Source organism: Rattus norvegicus, chromosome 2 (assembly GCF_036323735.1).
Source record: "Rattus norvegicus strain BN/NHsdMcwi chromosome 2, GRCr8, whole genome shotgun sequence".
In the NCBI taxonomy this organism is placed as follows: domain Eukaryota; kingdom Metazoa; phylum Chordata; class Mammalia; order Rodentia; family Muridae; genus Rattus; species Rattus norvegicus.
Window position 1 is genome coordinate 166,220,832 of NC_086020.1, and position 10,974 is coordinate 166,231,805.

Genomic DNA, 10,974 nt, shown 5'->3' on the forward strand with positions numbered 1-10,974 from the left:
GATGGACAGAACTACCCACAGTGTTCTGGGCCCTCCCAGATCTATCATTAGTCAAGAAAATATCCCCACAGATTTTTCTTAGAGGATAATATTAAGGAAGCATTTACTCAATTGAAGAGCCCTCATTCCAGATGCCCCTGACTTCTGGCAAGACATAATTAAATCCCTCATAAGTGGAATTTCTTAAAGAGGAAGCAAAGAGCTAGCTTTTTGTCTTGCTTTGTCAAGATTCTAGAACTCTGAAACCAGAAGGCCTCACCATAACCCCATGGATTTCCAATCTTAAGAACTGTGAGAAATAAATTTCTGCTGATGAAAAGTGAACTCATCTCTGAGACATTGTTACAATGCAAACTGACTAAGACACTCCAGAATAAACAGAGGCAGCTCAAGATACCAAAGCATTGGTTTATTGCACTGAGAGTTGTTTAGCCTGAGGAAAGAGGTAGGAGAGAGAAATCTGTCAGTGATAGCCTTTGTACTTCTGAATTTTGAGCCAAGGGACTTACCAATTAAACAGAAAATACCTTTTTTTAATTAAAAGAAGGGATTTGGTAGGGCAAAATAAAGATGCCTAAAATAATATGTGCACAATTCCTATGATTCTTACTTAATTAGTTTCTTTGTCATTCTAATCACACTGGAATAGAGATTGCCAAAATTACATTTTAAACAAAATAGAAAATGTGCTGTCTATTGAGGCTTGAATTATAAAATCACAGACACCCCAGGTTCACTTGGTCCCAAACTCTATTCAGGAGGGCTGGAAATATTTGGTGTGAAATGCATAATTGGCCGAGTTGGGTAAGAACAGGCCTTTGAGAATTATGCCTTCCTCTTTTCCCCGAGTTTACTGCTTTCTGTCTACTATGACAATGTGATCAACCTGTGAGCCCGGTCTCCATCATTGCTGCTCCAGTCTTGACACCTCCTGCACCACAATGAGTAAACCTGCTAGCATTTGCTCATGGAAACTCCTTTCTGTAGAATGTTAAATGTCCTTTCTGGTCCTCTCTCACTCATGCTTTTTATTCCCACAGAAAGAAGTGTTGCTGGATAATGCTCCAAAAGCTATCCATTAGGGCCTTATAAGCTCTGCTTACTTTCTATATGGAATTGGTCTAGGCCTGCTCTGTGGCCTGCTGTACATTCTCCAGGGTGTAATTCTAATCAAAGAACTTGTGTAAAATGTGGTATGACACCAAGGCAGACCATATTGAAAGAAGCTTCTTAGAAAACTGGACCATAAAAAATAATATTTAAGTTCTATGGTATTCTTGGTTGCTTACTAGAACTTGATGGTAAGACCCTACTGCTGAAGACATCACATACATTGGTCACATCACTGGGAAAAATTACGCTAGACACATACTCCCCCGTTGGCTAACTTTCCTAACACTGCAAGGTCCTATGCAGGCTGTTAAGGCAGAAAAAGCACCAGTCGTTTTATCCAGCTATAAACCCTGTGAACTACAATGCTGATCAATTTAAGAAAATATGCCCACTGGTACAATAGTGACATGAACGTCCTCAGAGTAGTTAACAGATTTCTGATGGGAAAGCTTTCTCTACAAGAGTGGGACTCAAGCTTAGCACTGTAAACTCGGCCACAGACTGGTGACTAGGGAGGTCATAGGTTATAGAGAAGAACATACTATTATTATTTTGCTAAATGAACATAGTATCAAACTGCCTCCTAAATACTGTTCTTCCCACCATAAGATTAGCACAATTCTCAGCCCTCAAGAAGTTTGTTCTCGAAGTGGTCAGAGGTTAATGCAGCGATACACAATTACCAAGAGTAAGTATCTGCAGAGTGCTCAGCTCTAAGTAGGACACTTATTTCACACTCTCCCCTCATGGTTCAGGAAGCACCACATAAGGGAAGCCAAAAGACTGTAAGAGCCAGAGGTTAAAGGGAACTCCTGAAAAATAGTGTCTTTTCCACGTGACAGGCATTATAAATACATTACACCAACAAACTCACGAGAGCTGAGGTTGACTGGTAAGATCTGTGCAAGATCAAGCCAGTCAACAGTCCAGCATTGGTGATGGTGGCCTATGTGGCTCCAAACCTAGCTGAGGAGCTGTTAGCAATCAGGCCCCTTGTAGGTTGCCCATGCTCCAGTAGCTGGCCCTACACAAATGTTCACATGGGCAGTACTAGACTCAGTAGGTTACTGGGGGAAAAATGAAGATGAGAAGAACATAAAGTTGAGAGGTGAAATGTGAGAAGGGGATCACAAGAGATAGAAAGAAAAGGAGAAATATTAGTATGCATATATCATATTTATATTACATATATAAGTGTATATTTCATGTATAGATATAAAACTCTCACAGAATAAATATTTTTCCATTTAATGTCAGGCATCAGCCTTGAATCACCATAACAAACATGCAAGGACTGAAGCGATTTTGCAGTGGTTAAGATCCCTTACTGCTCTTGCAAAGGATTGGCATTTGGCCTCGAGCCTCTAAGTCAGGTGGCTTACAGATGCCTTTAACTCCAGTTCCAGGGGCATCCAATGCTTGTTGCCTCATGGGCACCTGCACTTACTTATGCATATCCACACACAGTACATATACCCATAATTAAAATGAAAAATAGTTAAAATGAAAAAATGCATAAGGTAACCAAGTTATACACAGCAATAATTTCTTTTAAGCACAGTTCTGGCAATTCCAGTCTTAGCCTGGGCAGATATGCTGCTTTTAGGCCTCCCGTCACGGTGCTGAGGTGGCATGTCATGGCTGGAATGTGCCCAAAACTGAGTCATTCACCACTTGACTGAGAACCAAGAAAGGAGAAAGAAGAGGCAAGGTCTTACCGACCCTGTTAATGGCCTTCTGACTTGAAGGCCTCCTCCTAGCAGGTCTACCTCTTAATAGTTCTAGAACCTTTCAACTGTGTCACTGAGCCACCAGCCTTGAACACACGGCTCTTTGTAGGAGAAGGTGTCCAAATTAAAAAGTTTAACATCAGGGCTTTCTGTTCTCTTTTTATTTGATTTTGTAAGAATTTTTTATGTTTTATTTATCTGAGAATTTCATAGAATTGTTTTGAGCATAGTCTCTCCCCTCACAGGGTCTCCCTGCCACCTCCCTGTCCGCCCAACTTCATGTTCACACAGTCTCTCAAACAAGCAAATAAAAGTTCTTTGATAGTTAATTATACAAAAGAATCAATCTAAACTGGAAAAAATAAATTGTGTTGCAGTCATCTCCAAGGTTAGGTCACAGAGAAAATAAACTATGAGAAATGGTGGAGTTGGCAGCATCGGTGAATGTAAATGGAGTGGGGGACAATCTTGGTAACCATACAGGTCCAAGAACAGAGGCCATCTGGGAGGATGAGGAGCACAATGTGGTCAAATGATGACTAAAACGTTATCACTAAAACCAATTGGTTCTTCTTCAGGTATAAAGTTATATCCAATCTATCAAGACTTACAGCTATATGCCAGCATAATTGAAAACAGGAAATTTTAAAATACCACCTGGAACAGCAGTGCAGGCTGACGGGACTACGATCAGTGAGAGCCCAGTTGGCAGTTAGCATGCACGAAGAGACCACCCAATCAGAATAGGAACCCAGCCAGAGACATAAGTCTCCACATTTACATTTTTGTGGTCCCAAAAAATGTTCCCTCTGGCACAAAACCTTTTTCCTCTTAAACTCAAGCTGGGCACAATATGCTCTGCCTCTGTGCTGGTTTTTTTTTTCCCCTTCAGAGCACAGGGTTTGACATTGGCCTGTTGTCATTAGCATCACCTTCAACAAATCATTCTCTTCACTTGCCCAATTACAGCCAACATAAAAATGCCTGTCCTCCACGTTTCCCATTTCAACACTGGACTTGATGTGACTTGGCTCTAAATCATGGCAGCTGCTTGTCAGCTTCTGGGACTTAAAGTTAATTTTCACTCTCCTTCCCTTCCTTTGATTTCACATTTCTTATGGGGAATGACCGGAGTTGAAATGATAGCTGCGGTGCAGTTTTCCTTCAGACCCCTACCCTCTCCGTCCCAGATTTATAATACACACTTACTCTGGCAAGTTTTAGTACATCCCCCGCCACTCAATAATAAAAGACACTTTCATAAAACTGTATACATGTCTTCTCACAGTCTTCAGGGACGAGTCCTTCCCACCTACCAACTGCTATGCCATTGAGGAGGAAAATGTGGAAGGGCCAGAGCCTTTTTACAACGGGCTTCAGGGATGCTTACACAAGTCAACTGCTGTTTTGACTTCAAGCAAGCTAAATCCTCATGGTCTGGGCCAATGCAGGGAAGCAGAGAACATTCGCTTTTCTTGTGATGGGAATGAAAACACTTTGCTAAGGGGAAGACGGAGAAGAAATTCAAATCGTGGAGGATGCAGCAACCCCAATCCTTCGAATCTCCTCCAAGCAGAAAAACCATGAATGAACTTTTCGCACTTTGTCACAATGCCTGGGCTGTTTCTGTTCATGTTCTTTTGGCCTCTGTGAGGTCACTTGTTTCTATTTGGAATTCTATTCGCCTGTTTCCTTGGACTCCACTTTGGGGTATTTAAATGCTTGACTTGCAGCACACTAGTATATTACTATGGGAACAGGATTCACCTTGAAATATAAGATAACATTCAACCCAATGTGCAGAAATCCTCTCAGGGCTGCAGTACAGCCATGTTCTGGCCATTAGAGCAGATTTTCAGAGCTCTCTGGTTCAGGGGAAAGGGTGGTTGCCTAGAAGAAAAAGCATTCCTCACCCCAGTATCCCTTTCTTCTGTGTGCTTTTTTTTTCTCTGTGTATCATTGATCCTACATATTTCCATGTTAATTCATTTAAGAAAAAAGGCCATCCCAATTTAGGTTCTAGGAATTTCTGATTCAATTGCACTCTAAAATTTAAAATTCAGACTTTCTTTACAGATCTAGAACAAAAGTAAGTCATCAGAGGTAGGAACACATCAGCCCCCAAGACTACCTCAGCCACAATGCCTGTTAAACGCTACTAATTAATTCTAACAACCCCATTAAGAATCATTGATTTCAACAATTTCTTCTTAATACTCATGAGTTCCTTGGGGATTCTAGCACACATTGAAAATATCCAGGGTCACTAAACTAAGGGCTGAAGGAAATACGATCCCTCATTTCTTTAAAGGCTACTGGATATTTATTTGCTACAGTGTTTGACATGAGCTGCTTGCCTTAAAAGAGCCAGGCTGTTCAACGGTAAGCAGGAGCTGCACTGACCAATGGCCATCTGGATGTGGCTAGTCAGGATTTAGATGTGTGATGATTGCAAAATATACACCAGAGTTTAAAGACAGAGTGTAAAAGAAAACTGCAAATTACTGAACTGTGACTTTGAATAGTGTGTGAGATGATAGAGTTCTATGCCTACCAGGGTTAAATGTACTGTCAGCATTAACTCTTATTATCATTAACTCTCTTTATTTTTTTAATAATAACTACAAGAAGATTATAAACTACATATTTGGTTTCATTGTTGCTCTGCTGGACAGCCCTCATGCAACATTCAATGCTGTAATCTCATAGGAATATTTCAGTCTGTCTTCTTTACTTCTGCATTCTCAAGCCCCACACATGTTCTAAATACCCTTGGTTCCTGGCATAAGCCCCCAATAAATACTTATTAAATATTAAATAAAAGAACAAATGAAAGTGAATAAACAACTCGCAGGCTACCAAAACATTTTCTCCAACCAAATAAAAAATGTTTTCTAACTATTAAGAAATAACTCACATTTTGTTGTTTAATGAAATGCAATTACTGAAAGAGATCAATCTGTAAAGTATAGAAACTGTATTTAAAACAAAACTAAATATTGATTGACATCATAACCAAGGGCATAAAAAGCAAAGACATTTATAAGGTACAATGTATGTAATAATATTTATAACTGTATACTGTTAAGTATTAACTTATATATGTGTAAAAGGCTATATATACATATATATCTATACACATATATATATTGTTTGTAAGCAATATAACATAAATACACATAGCATATATGGAGGTATACAAATTACTCGGTTAAGTTTTTCAGTCTTCTAAAAGTGTGTAGTTGCCTTGTCAGTTGAAAAATCAGGATGCACTGAACTGAGGACAGGACCCCCTTGGGGGGAATTAGAGGAAGTATTGAAAGAGTTGAAGGGGCTTGCAACCCCATAAGAACAACAATGCCAACCAACCAGAGCTCCCAGGGACTAAACCATTACTGAAAGACTATACATGGACTGACCCAAGGCTCCAACTGCATATGTAGCAGAGAATAGCCTTGTCGGGGCACCAGTAGAAGGGGAACCTCTTGGTCCTGCCAAGGTTGGACCCCAGTGCAGAGGAATATGGGGGGCAGTAAGGGGGATGTATGGGGGGAATACCCATATGGGGAAGGGGGAGGGGAGAGGATCGGGTTTGATGGACAGGAAACCAGGAAGGGGAATAACATTTGAAATGTAAGTAAAGAAATATATCTAATAAAAAAATTTTTTTAAATCAGGATGCAGAGATTAAGTCCTTACCACAGCAGCCCATTCATATCAGCATCAAGATATAAATGTCCTCTTCCCAAACTCTTTCCATCGTAAATTACTACCAGCTAAAATCGTGCTTAACAAATAGTGTCTGTAAACGAATTGAGCAACCCTTTGTCCCTAAACCCTCTGCAGTCACCAGGTTTGATTAGAGCAGATAGCATAGATACTCTGCTCCCACGAGTCTGAAGTATTTGCCCTTATGGTGCTGCACTTTCAGTGCAGTGAAAATGTCTTTTCTGCTCAAATTCTTTGAGTGCCTGTGAAGTTACACAGACCTCTTTCACTGTTTTTAACTGCTGTAGTTATTATTCCTATTCTCCAATTTTGTGAGTGTTAAACGGTGCATACCCAGCGGTGACCTGCCCTGGAGTAGGGTGTCAGGACCCTGGAGAGATCCAGTACACTCCTCTCTGCTTTCTCCAAAAAGGATCTCTGGATGGGTACAGTGAATCTGCAAGCTGCATAAAGCTCCTTTCCCAAACAAAGGAATTTTTCTGTACTCTTCGCAGCCCCGACCACAAACATATAATAAACCCAAAAGATCAGCGAACATTCAAAACAAGAAGGTACACAGCCACCTGGTTTAATTTTCCTTAAGAAATCAGAGGAGAGGAAACTGAAGGGAGATGTGCTAATGCCAATTGGGCTGAAAAAAATTAGAATGCAGAAAAGTTTGAAATGGAAAGTTATGCTTCCCCTAGCAACTATAAGTTGGCATATTCTATATAAGGGCATAAATATAAAAGCAAACACAGTACATAAAATACTATCATGTGTGCATGGAAGGAATAACGAGAGCTGGGAGGATCATAATTTTGACTCTCCTGACTTTTATGAATTTGAATTCTCAGGCACAATGTTGCATTAATATCTACAAGTTTTTAAACCAACCTTGACTTGCTTTTTGCCTCTCTGCAATGGTCTGTATTTTCTTGACACTAAGTAGACTCAGCAGTAACCTTTGAACATTGACCTTCCAGAGTTGATTCTTATTCAAGGCTGGATCTTCCAAGGGAGGAAAAAAATGAAAGGCCTGAGTATTTTATCTTGTACCTCATTAAACCAGGGAGGGGAAGTGGAAGCAAACGTTCAACGGTGCCTGATTGCTAAACAGTGGGGAATGCAGAAACTGCTAAATAAAACAAGTCACGCGTTGGGCCAGGAAAAAAAAAAAAGCTGAAGCAATCATTTAAAGCTGCACACCGCTGTGTTTTATTTAATGCTGAGGGGTGTTTACAATGCTGTGATTTCCCGAGAAAGGTTAATCCAGATGAGTAAGAGGAGCAGTGTATGAAACTGTTTCACACCAGCTCTTCGCGGTGAATATTTTAGTAACCATTGCGAATCCATGTCAGCGGTGCAGCCATCAAATGAAACACGAAAGAAAGCAAGCGCCGCCCCGGAGAATGAATTTTGATTTAAAATCGAGGCAGAGGCATTTTCAGTGCCCTCTGCCGCGGTGATGATGGGGTAGGAAATAGTTTTCATCACAGCGAAGTGCTTTTCCTGAGCTCCTGCATTCTCAACTCGCTGTCTATTTGTGAACTTCGGAGGTGGGAGGAGTGAATGACTCCACTCGTTCTCCTCCCCGCTCTCATTTACTTTCTTTTCTTCCCCCTGGAGCAGCAAACTACTGTAGCAATTCTCTCCTTGGAGAATTTTACCTTGCATCTGCATCAAGCTATGTCAAAACCTATTCCATATTCTAAGCAGCTCCACCAGGGCGCATGTTTCTGTCTCATTTCCTTCCCTAGGAAGATCTGAATTGATCCGTCTAAAGCCTTGGGGCCAAATGAAAATAGGAGAAAAGGAATTCTGTGCGGAGAGAGATGCAGATTTCCTCCTGTGCCTCCCCTTTGCCTCCATTCCTTTCCAGAACATCAGAAAATGCAGAGCCATATTGGAAACTCACTGTCGGTTTCTTTCTTCTTCCTCTCCAAGGCCATGTTGATAGCAAGCAAGCATTTGTGTTTTTGCCTTCAGAACTTCAGGACCAAAGACCAAGTAGAATCCTCTCAACTTTTCCTTCCAAAGAACCACTGCCTGGTCCATGAAGAGCCAGTAGATTCCTCCTGTTATTACTGTTACTGGTTTCTCTGAATAGCTATTTACAATTCAAATTTCTTTGGGAGAGTTTTTCTGCCTAGTTAACGTTGTTGGCGAGTTTTGTATTTTTCCCTCCTTCCCAACCCACCTTGTTTTTTCCTTTTCCTTTTGCTAGACTCCTGATAGAGCTCAGAGATGTGAGCATGCTAAGGAAATGCTCTGCCACTGAACTGTATCCTCCTCTTCCTTTTAGGACATGAAAGGACAAGAAAAATGTGGTCCTGCATGTTCACGGCACTGTACCTCTGATGATGTCATACGATTAACTTCATGACACTGTTTTCTGCTTGCTTTTGTCGGAATAGTTAGCATTTTTAATTGGCAATGCTTCCGGCCCTGCCTCTATGCGTGGCACTGTGGCAATGGGGAAGTTGGGTGACATAAGAAAGTACCCCTAAGCCACTCTACCTCTTCCCCTCTGAAGCAGGATAAAGCAGGCAAGAAGATGACACTCCTCCTCCTGAAATAGGCCACGAGAGCATCTTTCCGAAGGCACCATGCTGTGCGTGAAAACAGAGAGACTCAGGACACAGGAGACAAGCAAATGATGCAAATTCCCACTTATGAGCATTAGGTCATACTCTCATACAATCATATTCCCTGCAAACTACCCACTCTCCGTCAAACCTACATGAAGATTCTCATGTTAAGGCCACTGAGATGTCTCTGTAGGTAAAGGCACTTACCACACAAGCTTCAACCTGAGTTCGAGCCCCAGAATATCTCCATAAAAGTAGAAGAGAACTGACTCCACAGAATTATCATCTAAATACACACACACACACACACACACACACACACACACACACACACACACACAGGCTCCATGTGCAAATACAATAATAAGTCAAAATGTTACTTTTAAGAGTATACATCTAATCAAACATATTTGTGAAATTTACCATGTCTCTATCATACAGTGCTAGGATTTGAACCTGGGACCTCACACATGTTAGACAAACACCCAACCACTGAGGTATAAACCAGGTTTACATAAAATTTAAATTCACTTGCCTCACCTTGTTAGTTGTTCAGCTTTCCTTACAGACTCCATGCAAAAACCCTAAAAGGACTAGGAAAATAAAATTTCCACTTTAGCTTCGGGTGCTCAGCCTTGGGCCACTTCAACCATTAGAGCCAGACAGATCTCTCATTCTAGAAGCTTATCTTTTTTTTAAAGATTTATTTATTTAATCTATATATATATGAGTACACTGTAGCTGTCTTCAGACAAACCAGAAGGGGGCATCAGATCTCATTACAGATGGTTGTAAGCCTCCATATGGTTGCTGGAAATTGAACTGAGGACCTCTGGAAGAGCAGTCAGTGCTCTAAACCACTGAGCCATCTCTCTAGCCCTCTAGAAGCTTCTATTAGGGAGTCCTAGTCTCTGATTAAAGCCAGTGGAAAAGAGGACATATTTGTGACTCAGAACCCTTTTTTGTGGGTATTTGACTGGCAAAAAAGTTACAAGCCCCTGTTTTCTTTTCTTCCAAATTCAGATTTCCAATAGATAACATTTTTTTCAAAACTACTTCTCGTAGGAAGATGGGGGATGGATGAATGAGTCAGACTAGGTTACACTCAGGAACTAGAAGCCTTGTGTAGCGTGGCACACAAAAGTGTTCCACAAAGAGTGACAGTGGTCAGCAATAACCAGCTGCTATTCAAATAGATGGATGGGTCTAGCCTGATTTAAATGTTACACAATATATCCATTTATCAAAACATTTCATGGTACTCCATAAATATGTGTGATTTTTTTTTTTTAGGTTTCAGTTAAAAAGTAAATTTTTAAAAACTTGTACTGCCATGTGGAGAGTTCGTCTCAGTGGTGAAATGCCTACCTATCAAGCTCAAGGCTCTGGTTTTGGTCCAACACTGATAAAAAGAGACCATATCACCAAAAGTCAGACAAAAAAGTCTGACTTGGAGGATAAATGTGTGTGTGTGTGTGTGTGTGATGGATTAAAAACTTGGTTATGTTGGTGAAGCCACTGTAGCCAGAATCCGAGCTCTACTGCTTGCTGCTTTACCGAACAGGCAGAAATCGGTGAAACGAACCTGATTTGTTTATGTTATAGCCACAACTAGGCAGAAGAAACGCACCTTCTCTGCCTTTTACCTGGAGACTTGCCACATTCCCTGTTGCCATTTTAGTCAGTAAAGCTGTGAATTTAAAGCTTCCGTGGCAGCCAGCTCCCTGATAGAGTCCCATGCGGTGACCAGACTCTTGCGTGTACAGCATACTATTTCCTGCAGATGTTTTAACTGTTTAATGTCCTGACACTATTCTAGCTTTAGTTAATAA

The 10,974-nt window shown here is 40.9% G+C and overlaps 1 protein-coding gene across 6 annotated transcripts in view; it reads right to left on the bottom strand.

Moving 5' to 3' along the window:
- The window catches only part of LOC103690241 (uncharacterized), a 105,212-nt gene extending 96,599 nt beyond the window's left edge, over positions 1 to 8,613 (bottom strand). The window contains exon 1 of one of the 6 annotated variants that reach the window (XR_005501020.1): positions 8,470 to 8,613. Coding sequence is in view for 1 of the 6 variants with exons in the window: in XM_017591289.3 (XP_017446778.1) it covers positions 4,234 to 4,428 (195 nt within the window). In the remaining 5 variants the exon portion in view is untranslated. Of the gene's footprint in view, positions 1 to 4,052; positions 4,484 to 8,469 lie in introns of those variants that run through there. The other 5 variants (XR_010064319.1, XR_005501019.2, XR_010064318.1 and 2 more) reach the window with 5 other exon arrangements.
- Between the last annotated feature and the right edge of the window lie 2,361 nt (positions 8,614 to 10,974).